At 44.1% G+C, this 14,010-nt stretch overlaps 1 protein-coding gene across 3 annotated transcripts in view; it reads right to left on the bottom strand.

The window, feature by feature from the left end:
- Positions 1-850: 850 nt before the first annotated feature.
- MYOM1 (myomesin 1) overlaps positions 851-14,010 on the bottom strand; it is a 138,248-nt gene continuing 125,088 nt past the window's right edge. For all 3 annotated transcript variants that reach the window (XM_057526665.1, XM_057526664.1, XM_057526666.1), the window contains 8 exons: positions 13,845-13,932; positions 12,484-12,522; positions 12,297-12,402; positions 8,979-9,142; positions 6,788-6,824; positions 6,535-6,557; positions 4,450-4,505; positions 851-1,642 (listed from right to left, as the gene is read on the bottom strand). In XM_057526665.1, the coding sequence (XP_057382648.1) occupies positions 1,370-1,642; positions 4,450-4,505; positions 6,535-6,557; positions 6,788-6,824; positions 8,979-9,142; positions 12,297-12,402; positions 12,484-12,522; positions 13,845-13,932 (786 nt within the window). In that variant the 3' untranslated portion in view covers positions 851-1,369. The remainder of the gene's footprint in view (positions 1,643-4,449; positions 4,506-6,534; positions 6,558-6,787; positions 6,825-8,978; positions 9,143-12,296; positions 12,403-12,483; positions 12,523-13,844; positions 13,933-14,010) is intronic.

The raw sequence follows: 14,010 nt of genomic DNA on the forward strand, positions 1-14,010 counted from the left end.
CTGGGTCCACTCGTCCTGGGAGGAGAAGGTCAGCCTGCTCAGGTCGGCACTTTCTGCAGGGTCCACGGGACCCTGGGAAACTCATCCACCTGCCGTGTCTGACCGTGGGAGGGCAGCAGCTCGCTCCTGCCGGTGGTCAGCGTCAGGGCTATAGTGGGGGCTACAGTCAGGTGAGAGGCAAGTTGCAGTCCTGATCTTTGCAAAGGAGAGGGTGTGTAGGTGCCCCTCCAAACTGTGTGAGGGAGTCTGTCATCCCATCCCTGACCCTTGACAGGACAAAGGCAGGGGTGGCTTTCACAGTTACTCTTTTCCTCCTGTGTTGTGTGTGTGTGTGTGTGTGTGTGTGTGTGTGTGTGTGTGTGTGTGTGTGTGGTGGTTGGGAGTTAGGGGTAGGGGTGGGGAGGCCCAAATTCCCTCAAGCAGAAAACGCTGCCGCAAGGGGCAGGCCCCAGAGCTGGCAGTTCTCTGAACTTAGAGTGACCATCCTTTAGTGCCCTTTATTCTCAGCTGTGGCCTTAGTCGCCAATTCTGGTGCTAGACGCCCCACGCCATCTTATTATCCTTTGTTGACACATTACATTTGGTGACTCCGGGTATCTTAACAATGGAAGAGACCTGACGGATCGCCTGGTGAGCTACCAGATGTACAGTGACGGAGCAAGTTCACACCTCTGAACTTCAACCGACCTGGGATGCCTTATGTGATTGTGTTGTGAAGGCACTGCTTTAACCAAAAGGAATTTAAAATTCAGAAGACGTGTTACAAGAAGAGGCCAGAAAGGTCACCCAGCGGAGGCCACCCAGCTGGGCAGCCAAACCAGTAAGAAGGAGAGAAGCACTGACGGGGGAGCAGAGGGGTGTGAACTGTTTATTAGGACCGAGAGCTTCCAAATCACCAGGCCGCCCACAGAACGCACACAGGGCTCTTGCTACAACACACGACACAGACTGGTTGACTTAACAGCTTGTCTTGTCTGACTGGACGCTGCCGCCTCACTGCGAACCAGGAGAACTGACTGCTGAAAGGCTGGCCGAGCCCAAACGGCTCCACAGCACGTTTCTCCCACCCCCATTCAACGTCCCTCTGACTTTATCCGGGTCTTTGCCTTAAAACTGTTTCCTCATATTTGCGCTACCAATGTTATTTACTTAACACAATTTGTAGGTAAAGAAAAACGATTACAATGTCGTTAGTCGGTGCTTTCTTATATGAATAAAGATTTGACAATCCCCCCGACCCCCAAAGCCAGCACAAAAATAGGGAGTAGGAAGCACGGAGACTTCCTTGCGCTCAGCTCGAACCCTTCGCACACACGTAGCCCGAGGCAGTGCGGTGTGGCTCGCCCCCCTCGGCCCCCTCGCCCTCCGGTCACTTGGCCTTCTTGTCGCCCTTCGCGGGCTCCTCCTCCGGGATGAACACGCTGACAGTGAAGTCGCTGATCTCCGAGCCGTACGAGTTCTTCACGACCAGCCCATACTTGCCCGAGTCGGACGTTCTGACCCCGCTGATGGTGAAGTAGGCGGTCTTGCCGGCCTCAAACCTGAGGTTGCAGTGCTCGTCCGAGGACAAGAGCTTCTCGTTCCTCAGCCAGGAGACCTCCGGAGTTGGGTTGCCCCACACTGTGCAGGTGAGGTTAAGCACCTGGAAAACAGATTTCATGAGAGGGGAGGAGATGTATCAGATTAACGATCCAACTTGAAGCGTCCTTCTGGGGGCCGGCCTGACCGGATGGAGGATAAACCTAAACCTCCCAGGCCGGGCTGTGTGCACCTGTGTGAGTTACAGTTTGAAATCACACCTGAGTAGGTTTCTTCGGGGCCTTGGCTTTCTGGCTTTAGGAACATTTATCATCAAAGCCCCACAAAGTCATTTGCTTCCAGTTCCCATAAACACACAGATGCTTTTTTGCTCTAATGTGGCATTTTGGACTCTGTCTCAGTAGAGAAATCTCCTTGTTGCCATGATCTCCACCTGCTTGCTTTTGCATTTCGTTTGTGTCACCGGGCCCAGCAGCAGAATCTTAACAGCTGCTTCAGATAATGTGCCTCATTTTCATATCTCATCTTCCTCATTTTATTTCTCCCCCCAAACCCACTTGAGCTTTTGCAGTTGCAGAGGTGCTCTGCCAGAATGTATTCCTAGTTCCTAATATTTTATTATATTACCATCTGTGCTGAAACCCTCTTATTTTAAAAGATCAATGTTTAGGCCTATAATTTAACTTTACTTTTTTGTTGAAATATTTTTTAGATAATCATAGATTCATATACAGTATAAGAAATAATAGATTCTGTGTGTTCTTTACCCGGTTTCCCCCAATAGTAACATTTTACAAAACTATAGTATATCACAACCAGTACACTGACATTGATATAACAGATTTCCCCAGTTTTTCTTGTATTTGTGTGTGTTTAGTTGTATTCAATTCTATCACCTGTCTAGGTTCGTGTATCCACAACCTCAGTCAAGATACAGAACCTTTCCATCCCCACAAGGATCCCTCCTGCTGTCCCTTTATAACCACGCCCACTTCTCCCTCCCAAGCTGTTCCTAACTCCTGGCAACCACTAATCTGTTTTCCATTTCTAAAACTTTATAACTTCCAAAGCATTATATAAATAGCATCATACAGTAATGTAACGTTTTGAGAGTGCCTTTTACACTGAGCATAATTCCTTGCAGATTCATCCAAGTTATTGCAGGTATCAATAGTTTGTCCCTTTCTATTGCTGAGAAGTGTGCCATGGTATGTATATACCTGTAAGGTCATCTGGGCTGTTTCCAGTGTGGGGCTATTATGAATAAAGCTGCTATGAACATTTGTGTACAGACTTTTATGTGAACATAAGTTTTAATTTCTCTGAGATAAATGCCCAGGAGTACAATTGCTGGGTCATATGGTAAATGTATATTTCATTTTTTTAAAAGAAATTGCCAAACTATTTTCCCAAGTAGCTGTATAATTTTGGTCTACATTTCCACCAGCAATGTAGGACTGATGCAGTCTCTCTGCATCTTCACCAGCATTTGTTGTTGTCACTGTCATTTATTTTAGCAATTCTGATAGGTGTGTCATGATATTTCATTGTGGTTTTAATTTGCATTTTCCTGATGACCAAAGATGTTAAATTTACTTCACATTTTAAATTCCATTCTTGCATTTTTTTTCTTACCGAAGTCCAGAAATTATAAGGAAAAGAGCTAGGGCTCACCATATACAGGGAAAAGGACAGCCTTCTATCTAGAAGGACCTTATATGATCACTTGTTACCTCTTCTGTAAGAGTATCATTTAGAATTGGGTAGATATTAAGAAATTTGTTTTCTTCCCATGATTAATTAGCACTTCTTACTGAATTATTCTGCAAACACATTTCAGCAAGAAAAATATGAGTCAAACTATTGACATTAAACTTATCCAAGCAGACCACGTATATGTTCTGGGAAACTGTGATTTCATGCATATTAAAACTTTTATCAAAACTAAACAAAACTCCCATGCACCTTGGGTGTCCAGGAAAACTATTACCTATACTATATATTTGAGTTATAGATCACGGAACGCTTTCACATACATTCTCTCTCTTAATTCTCACTACCACCCAGTGAGTTGAATATTTTGAACCTCATTAGGTGAAGAAAATGGAAAATAGAGTTTCAAAACAAAAGCAACCCTGCAGCAGTTGAGCTTAAAGTCAACTGTGGTCCTATTTTCCAGGCACGAAGAAACATAGCTGGATGAACTGACCTCTCATTAAAGCCTTAGATGTGCCCTGTTCGTCATCATAGTCCCAATCACCCATCATACGTCTTCATTGCCCTTTGGAGGTGGGAAAAGATGTTGTTCCACTACAAACACCCCTCCTCCTGTGACTGGCATATTAAATTTGTTTTAATGAAACACAGGGATGAAGAAAGTGAATCCAGGTTAGAAATTACGTTCACTGCTCTTCAGAGAGATTCTTATGGATCCAAGAAATACCAGTTTAAAACCAAATGGAAATAAATCAGTTTTCAGCTGAGAAGGGGCCTGTAGAAATTCACAGAGCAGCACGTTTCCCTCCAAAGGTGAGGAATCTCCTAGGTCAGCCCATTTTCTACTAGTGTGAGAGGTTGCTTCTTCAATTACGTTCGTCACGTAATTATGACTGAACATTTTCTGCTTCTCCTGATGTTAAAGGGAAATCACTTCTGGAAAGAGACTAAGAGGTCTACATATACCCACATCAGACAAACGTGCATCCTGATGCTTGACCTACAAAACATTAAGATGAGTGGAAAACTGACTGCATTTTGAAACTTGTATGTGGCTATTCTGAAGTCAGGCATAAGCAGCCGTGGCATACGATGAAGATGGTAGGATGCATCTTAAAAGAAGGAACAAAGTATGGGGCACTGGAAGCCCTTCCTAGCGTGGAAGAATTGGGGACAGGAGTGCTCCATGCTTACCTTGCCCTCCTGGACGGTGACCACATCGGGGAGGCCTCCCACTATCCGGGCGCGATCTGCAAGCACAGGCATTTCTGGTTAATCACTGAAACGATGAGCGCCAGCAATCACACGCACAAAGCCACCCAGCGGAACTCATTTTCCTGTGTAGTTTCCCTCTCCTTGCAGTTATTTTATACCTGCTTTCAATATGCAAAATAAGAAAATGATCCAGTAATTCTGAATGTTCATCTTCTTCACACACGCGTGCCTCTATCTGTACCTGAAATATCAACTTGAGGCCACTTTGTTGTATCGAGATCTGCTCTGTAACTTTCCTGGCCATTCTCAGCCCTGGCTCTCCTGGAGGCAGAGCAGATCTTGGCCTCTTTCATGGGCTTCTCTCTGATTCGAAAAGGTTACATAACCGGAGGCTGTGTGCCAGGGAGATCTGGAGGCTGGAGAAGATGTGGGCTTTCTTTGGGGCCTTCCCTAGAGAGTTCCCCTTCCTCATCTCCCGGGAGTTCTTGAGATGCTCTGCAGAGCTCCTGTCTATGGCTGAGGGGACAGGGGACGGGAAGGGTGCTGAAATCCAGGGCTGACACCCACCCCCCGTCCCCCGCAAGCCTTGTGCTGTGGGTGTGACTGCCTCGGCCCCAGGGAAGGACGCCTTTCTGTCATTCAGTCAACACTAACGCAGTAGCCACCACCCTCTCGTTTTTAGCCTACTTCAGTGAATGTGTGACTCTACATCCTTATTTCTATCAATACAATCCCTTCTCCAGTAAGTCAGGCCAAATCTTTGAATGAGTCTTAACTGCCTTCTCCTGCTGACTCCGTTGCCCTTACACCACTTGTGGGCACAACCCATCACCTGGCCCCCTGCACCACCTGCTGTGTGGTATCAGGTGAGTCACGTCACTGTGTGGATCTCAGTCTCCCCATCGGTGGGGCGGGGGGCTTGCATTAAACCCATGGACATGAAGCTTCTAAACTCTGCTCCACGGCATCCATGGGATTCATCCTGACTTCACCAAAGATAATTCAGCTCTTACCTATTTTATATACTGGGAAGACTTTGTGGAAGATTTTGTTTGAATTAAGGGTTCTATGCAAATGTTTAAGAACATGGAGCTAGAAGGGCTCTCAGGTCTCTTCCGGCTCTAAGCTGCTGTGGTCCAGAGACCTCTGGGAGGAGCTCATGAACCAGAGGGAGGGTCAGGCTCCTTGTCCACAAGAGAGTTCAAGAACGGGCGAGGCCTGGCTCCGGCTCTGACACTCTCCCGTTGCGCTTGGTGCTGGCCTCGGCCTCACAAGCCCCAGGCAGGAGCGGGAGGGAGGAAGGAGGGGGAAGGAGGGAGGAAGGCCTTGCAGGTCAAAGGTGAAAAGTTCCCTTCTGAGTGACCAGGAGCCACTGACAGGCGGACAACTCTACTTCTCACTCCTCCTCCTCCTGGTTCCCTTCCACCCAGCTCAGGGCCAACCCTACAACTTTAACCCTCAACGGTTTTCAGGTTCTGCTCCCACACTGAGAAAGAAGCTGAATTATCACGATGATTCGTCTGTGACTCCCGGGATCCTGTAGACTGAGTTCTAGAAATCTCTGTGTGAAGCACGGTTGAGAGAGGTCAGGAGTCAGCACATTTTTAGGACACAGGCTTGACTGCTGGGTCAGGGTCACTCAGCCTTATTCGGCCCCTCAGGAAAATGGGACTACTTGCTGGGGGACCAGCTATAGTGATTTACCTGATACCAAACCTACAAAGTTTCCTATTTTTTCCTCTGTTTATCATATATACATTTTTCTGACACATGGCGCCTGCTGCAAGCGATTAAAATCCTACTGTGTGATTTGCAGCCCAGAGATTTTTCAAGTCAAGGCTGGGTGCCATTCTCACAGTGTAACCTGAGACCTTCTTTTCACAGACATTCTTACTGAAGAGACTAAATGAAAACACATGCAGAACACCTAAGATTTAAAATATAGAGAGAGAAATGAAAGAAAAGGAAAAATAATGCTTTCACTCTCCTACATCTGCAGTCATAACAGAAAAACAAACGTATTTTGAAACCACACCAGGAATAAACACTCAGGGGTTTACTTACTTTTCTCCGCGATGGCAGCTTGTCTGTGGTTGAGAGAAACAAACAAACACACAAACAAAGAAGGATTTTGTTTTAGTGTTACTTCAAAGTAGCCAACCTCGACTGCATTTCATGTTTTTGCTGCTCAACAAAGCAGCAGGAAATGCTGCTCAGACTGCGCTTGCCCAAATGAAAGACCCTCTAACAGCCAATGGGGAGCAGCACGCGTCAGAGACAAGAGTGCCCGTGGCATCGCTGGGAAAGAGGGACTTACTTTAATCTCTGGAATTCATCAAAGGCTTCCTTGTACACTTGAAGAGACAAAAAAGAGAAGTTAGAATTTTCTCACCCAGAACTGGCCACACACAGGGGTCTATTAAAGCTCACAACCTGAGGGCAATGTAAGCGGTCCAGACAAAATTCGTCTGGCTTTGAATGAGGCTGCGCCCGAGCGGTCCCTCTACAACTTGATGGGCTTAACAAGAGAAGCAAACACTTTCTAGGCAAAAAGCATGAAATAGTGGATTTTAGAAGCTCTCAATTCAGTGAGAAGACTTCAACCCTCCAAACAGAAGGGGAAAGATTTGCTCTGCCAAAGATGAAATGGGAAAAAAGGTCTGTTTCCAAAAAAGCTTGGTTGTCTATTAAGCATCCTGAGCATCAGAAAAGCTTTTCTCTCATTAAATCATCCCGCACGTCGCAGCCTCCTAGCCAGACAGTTCTGTGGTCCTGCCCGTCCGTTTGCGGTAAAGGGCACGAGGAGTTACTAGGATCACAGTGCGGGCCAGTGCTGGCCTGAAGCGAAACTTCTACACTGTGCAGGAGACGAAAAATAAGACAAGGAGACAAGGAAATGAGAGCTACGGAGCTCTAAGATAATTATTTTTTTTCCGAGCCTGCGAGTAAGGCACTTGGAAGACTTCAGGCCAAAAGCTTCATTTTAAAATTTCTCTCACCTGGTCTTTAAGCTCCTCTGTGGTCTGGGAATCACAACATTTTATGTCTAGAAAATATGTCCATAATACTAGTTTGCTCTCTTCTTTACAGAAGGGAAAAATAAGCGTAAAGCCAGGCTTAAAGCCTCTAGACCAGCTGGGCTAAGGCAGGCTACTTAGGGCTGCTTTTCCTGCTCATGCCACACTAGAAGGAGATGGGCATGGCTGAGCCAGTGTGCTTGGTGCCAGTGGCAACGTTGGTCAGACAATCCAGGGCCTTTTGCTTAAGGGGGATTTGAGAGCCGGGTAGTTAAATGAGCTTCGGTGAGCAGAGAGTAAAAGCAAATTTTAAATAAGTTCTGAACGTATCTGCCCACTTCTTGTCTCCCTTTTCTATTGTGTCTCCAAGGGTCAGATGCATCGCAGAAGCAATTCCCCATCACCATCTCTGCAGGGTGTGACCTGGGCACAGTGTGGCCGGGGCACCGAGTCCCTGGGGAGCTGCTCATCCCCACAGAGATCCTTCAGGGAGCCTTACCAGTCATAAAGGGTGGGTGGGGGTGAGGGGAGGGGTACTCAGCCCAAAACCACCCGGGGCAGGGTTGAAAGGCTGCTCTCTAAGTTGTGAATCTACTCTGAGGATGAAAACATGAAGAGTCATTGCATTTTAATGTACGAAGCCGTAGAGGAAAAGTCAGCCCACAGTCTCCTTTGGTAACTTCACACAAACTCCTTCTTTCTTTAGGAAAGAGTAAGATGAGCAAAGTACCAGAAGAGGGAGAAATGGCACAGGGTTTTTAACTTTTTATTTGTGATTGTACATTTTTTAACTTTTAAAATTCTAATTAATAGCTGCGCATCACCTTTCCTGTTTGTTCTTAGATGGAAAACTGCCTTCTGCATCTCATTACTTTCTTCTCCATGTCCCTATTCTTTCCAGAGCCCCTCATTCTCCCAAAAGGCCGAGAAATCTGAGGCCACTTTTCTAACTTCCCTCTGTTCCCCTCAATATTTATCTTTGCTTATTCACATTTACTCCCTTCTGGTTTCTGAAGAAAAGGCATCCCTGCTCCTTCCCAAAGCCATTGCGTTCACCTCTGCCCCACAACTCCAAGCTTCTGTTCTTCAGAACCCTGAGACATCAATCATTCTCCGTCATTCACACCTCCAATCCTTCCAAATCAACCGATTTCTTGGACTCTATGAACATGCTCGCTTTTCAGTTACCATAAAATGATCCTTTTTCAGTGTTTGTTCCTGCTCAATTGATTGTAAATCAACCTGCCCTTCTCTGTAAGCATCTTGGAAGAGCAGCGCTTTCTCTCCACGTTCACTGTCTCCACTTTACTTTTTACTGATTCTCCACTCATTGAATTTTTGCTTCTACTACCGTGGCTGAATTTAAACTGCTTTATTAAAATCTCCCATCATCTTCCAATAGTCAAGCGTAATGCCCTCTTATCACACTTCATTCTTTTTAAAATGCCCTCATCTCCACAGTAGGTTCCAACCTGCAGAATATCCGTTTACCTTCTCCAGAAAGATCCAGTGTCTTCTGGTGTCCAGTTTTGCCATCAAAGAGCTCCATCACGTATTTCCCTTCGTCGTTCGGAGTGGGCTCGTTGATCTGCAGCCAGATCTGCTTCGTGGTGACCCCACTCTTAACTCTGTCTGTGTACTTAATAGCAGCCCCACTGTTTTTATCAAAAGAAAACATCGTAATCGTTGGCTTTCATCCAGAGCTTATCTTTACTTTGTCTCTTCTTACTGAAGGTCTTACCATAAAGTTGTACAGACTTTGAAATAACATGGGATCGGCATATGTTCTTCTGCTTCAGAGAAATTATGGGCCCTGAATCACAGAGTGTGGATTCCAAGGCCTGGGGTGGGGGTCTGGCAGTCTGCACATTTCACTCCCAACAGCAGTCTGGGGCCCAGATTGTAGCACCAATACTTCTCAGGGGTATTAATTATCTTTGTTTCCGCTCAGGTTTATTTGTAGGACTAAGGGAATCTTTAAAGTGAGAAGGCCAAAGTCCATATTATATTACTGCATATTTCATGCAGATGGTCCGTGGCTATAAATGGGATTTTACAGACTAGTTAAAAACAGACCTAAAGAGGTTCATCTGTGGCTGACATCTATTGACACACACGGTTACAAAGCTATTTAAAACAAATGTAAATGTGCACTCAGTAGTACGGCCAAGAATAAATGAAAAGCAGAGTTGCTGTCAGAATGAATGAGGCACTTTCTCTGACCCTGGATGTGAGTTTCCCCATATTCTATAGTAGGTCACGAGCATACCCATGCATTGTATTCTTTACAAGAGAATAAAAGCAAATAGAACCCTTTCATCTGACAGTCTAGAAATGCTACTGTTACAGATGAAGTAAGAGGAAGGCAGAGGTAGTGTACTCTCAATGACGTTAAAATAAACTCTATGAAGAGTTTGCAAACGTGAGGAAGTAAGAAAAAAAAAGCAGTATACAAAACTACTTTATTATGGTAACAATTATGCATAGAGAAAAGACCGGAAGGAAGTACCCCAAAATGTTCATACTATGGCTAGGAAAACCATGGATGATACCATAGTATAAACTCTTTCTAATTTGTAATATGATATTAAATATATTTTCTAAAACATGTATTATGTTTGTGGTTATAATAAACAAAATGAACTTAAAAAAATAAAAACCAAAAAATCTCCACCAAAAAAATTTCAGACTTCAAATAAATATTCAGCATTTTTCTTATATACTACATTCTTTAAAAGATATTAAAATTAAAATGCCATAAAATGTAGGGTAAAGGAACCCATCTGTACACATAGACGTTAGCCTGAGCAATATAGTATATGTCTTAGAGAGTTAGAAAGACAGATAGTTCTCAGCTTTGCTAATGGTAAGTCTGTCTGAGTTCTTTAATCTCTAGCTAATATGCATAATAGTACCTTAGGTTTGTAAAGCACTTCACGGTTTACAAAATGCCATTCATTCTCTCATTGGGTCCATCAGTGTTATGAGCTAGAACAGGTATTATTGCTCCTATTTTATACGAGAGAAACCTGGGATTCAGAAAATTAGATGACTTGTCTAAGATCCAAGGGAAGACAGGAGCAAAGTCAAGGTCCAAACCCATTTCAAGGTTTTTTTCCTCATCACACCACATACTTTCATAAAGACAGGGAAGACAACCAGTCCTTGGTTCCTGAACCTTTTACAGGCACACATGTGTGTGCACACAAAACACTCATTTAGCTGACTAGACCAAACAAAGTTTATGTCTTGCTACTCTGGTAGCAGTTTCCTCAAAACCCAATGTTCTAATTTTTTTGAACATGTATTCTTTTAGAGATGATGTAAAGCCTTTTGATTGATGATTCAATTAATTTATCATCTCATTCTTCAAATGGATATATTAGAATGTCCTAGATGTCACGGAAGAATTTCCTAGAATTTGATCTATTTTAACTTATAATTACTTTCCTAAAATGTATTCTGAAAGAAATAGAACAAAGGAATGAAACTCCAAGCATTCAAAGTGGAATTTCACTTGTTCTCATTTTTTTTTTTTAAAGAACTCAGGAAATTAATAGTAATGATAATAAACGTAATAAAATACTATTCTAAAACAGTGAAGTCATTTTAGAGAAAACACAAATGACTGTTTTGTGGGACCCAGCTCTGCTTAAATGTTCAGTCTAGACTTTTAATGCAACTTGAACCCGTGGGTAGTGCCGTGATGGGGCGGGGGCTCTGGAGCCAGGCTGCCTGGGCTCAGCCCTCCACCTGTCACATAGCTGTGTGACCTCAGGCAAGTCACCTCCCTGAGTCTGAGCTTCCTAGTCACTAAAGTGAGAAGAACCTACCTCGTAGAGTTTGAATATTAAATGAATTCACACATCTAAAGGGCTTGGAGCAGTGCCCAGCGTATTGTAAATGTCCACTGAAGGGAAGATCTAAATAAACATTGTTGTCCGTATCCTCCCAGGGATGCCACGGTGACCTTCTCCTCAGTGAGACTCATAAGGACTTTGGGAATTCGCATCTGCTGCATCCCAAGAGTGGACTAAAGGTATATGTGCCCCACCAGATTTCTTTGGCAGCCTGCTGTCCTCTTTCAGCTCAGGAAATTTCAAGGAAGCACAGAGATCAAGGACCCTGATGATGGTGTAAGTGGGAGACCTGGTTTGACTAAGAAACCTATTTTAGCTCTTGGAATCCCCAAGGAAAACTTGAGTGAAATCCCTCTATAACTGCGCAAAGGAAGCCTGGGATTAGAACAGATCTTCAGGCTCAATCCAGTTCAAATACACATTCCCAAAGTCATCTTGAGATCTCCAAAGCCTTCCAAGGAAACATGCTAATACCCACTATGCCAACTGCTATGAACAACAACGATGATAAACTCGGGCACTGCTCTAGATCAGGCTTATTGGCCATTAATTCATACAACAGGAAATCTGGTGCAATGCTGCCTCAGTTTTGTTCCAGAGCACAGCGTGGTCTAGGAGTGTGTAGAAAGATGGAATGAGAATCTGGCAAAGCATGACTGTATGGAGGCGGAGGTCATGTTACTGAGGCGTCTACGAATTATGATACGTCCCAGATCACAAAGACAGAGGCTTTAAGCCATCGCTGGCCTCACCATGTACGTGCTGAGGGAGAGTGCTAACCTCACACTAAAGGGATGGCCTGGTGCTTCTGTCCTACACTCATCAACATCAGACCCAAGAAGTAAGAAGACGCCTTACCTGAGAGGAACAGAGGGTTGTTGTTTTTCCCAGTCCTTCCCCTGAGTGGAGAAAGAATTTCTACACAGCATTTACGTTGTTATTTACTTACTTGTGGGACCAGTTAACTTTCAGATCATGCACGTAGTAAGTAACAAAAGAGTACAGCCGGATGCCCTCAGCTGTGCTCTGGACCTTCAGGTCTGTTGCAGACAAAGCTGCAAGAAGAAAACACATTATTTCAAACACCTGTAAGCCCATCCTGGAGACGAATGAAGCATTGCCCTGTGAGAACTTACCTATTGTTTTACATACTTCAGTCATCAGTTCTTCAAAGGCTGTGGATAGAGATTCACAAACAAAGTTTTAGCATAAAAATGCTCAATGTCAAGTCAAATCTCAAACTGTTAGTCACACGTGCTCTCAAAAACATCCCGTCACAAGGTGAATTTATTGACCAATTGGTAACAAAGAACTTAATTTTTATCGTTTCAAAAGATTCCTGCTCTTATTTTGATATTTTTGCTCCCTTGAATTCTTTGTAACTGTCACCATGTTTACATTCTAGAGAAAGAGCCACAAGGAGATTTCCAGGAAGCTTCTTGGTTTTAGGATTCTCATCTTCCTAAGTCCCAGGAAGGCTTCATTTACATTAGAGGAAGTGTTCTTATCTGTATCATCAATTCATGATGAATAATCATCTAGGTCCCCTGGTATTTCTCAGCCAATAAACACATTTAGTCCTGCCTCCACCAGGAGTAGGAAGGGAAATCAAAGAAATACTTCTGCTGTTCGTTAGCAACGTTGTTAAAGATCTTGTTCAGGAACAAAACTGGAAATGTGGACATCCCATGTAGGTTTTCGTTATCATGATATAATTGTCCTCAGTAGTCTCTGGAAAATGGAAGTTGCTTTCTTGCTCTGCTATTAACTGAGAGGCTTCGAGTTTCATATATAATCTTTCTTGCCACCTTTTAGAGAGTGGACTCTTTTGAGACATGCTTTCATGGTAGTTTTTTTTTTTTTTAATGCTATTCTTGTCTGCTTACATTCTTTTTATTTATGTATGTATGTATGTATGTATGGCTGTGTTGGGTCTTCGTTTCTGTGCAAGGGCTTTCTCTAGTTGTGGCAAGCGGGGTCCACTCTTCATCGCGGTGCGCGGGCCTCTCACTATCGCGGCCTCTTGTTGCCGAGCACAGGCTCCAGACACGCAGGCTCAGTAATTTTGGCTCACGGGCCGAGTTGCTCCGCGGCATGTGGGATCTTCCCAGACCAGGGCTTGAACCCGCGTCCCCTGCATTGGCAGGCAGATTCTCAACCACCACACCACCAGGGAAGCCCTCATGGTAGTTTTTGATCCTGGAACATTTTTCATAGGGTTGAAATAAAAATGATGATTTATATTGAAAACAGACCTCTCGTGGATTGCGGACTATAAATTCTCTGAGGATCAAAACTATACTTCTGATTTCAAGGAAGACTAAACGTGAAGTATTTTTTAATAAAACAGTAGTTCGCTCAGCTGGAATGGCAATTAAAACAAAATCTGTGGGCAAAAGATCAGCATGACTTCAATCATTCACCTCAGCCTCACTCAGAATTCTGGTCACCTGTATACAGAACACACAGAATGGACCCCAGCTGTGGGTGGACTGACCTTCATCCACAAGCTTCAATCTGCTCTTGTCTTTTCCTCTGTCGTCTTTCAGAATAACTTCATAAATCCCAGCATCTTTCTTTGAAAACTAAGGGGGGAATAGATATACCACATTACAACTTATTGTAGCCTTAGAATATGGTGTTTGCATTTTTCAGGCCCTGAG

The sequence above is a fragment of the Balaenoptera acutorostrata genome, chromosome 13 (assembly GCF_949987535.1).
Source record: "Balaenoptera acutorostrata chromosome 13, mBalAcu1.1, whole genome shotgun sequence".
In the NCBI taxonomy this organism is placed as follows: domain Eukaryota; kingdom Metazoa; phylum Chordata; class Mammalia; order Artiodactyla; family Balaenopteridae; genus Balaenoptera; species Balaenoptera acutorostrata.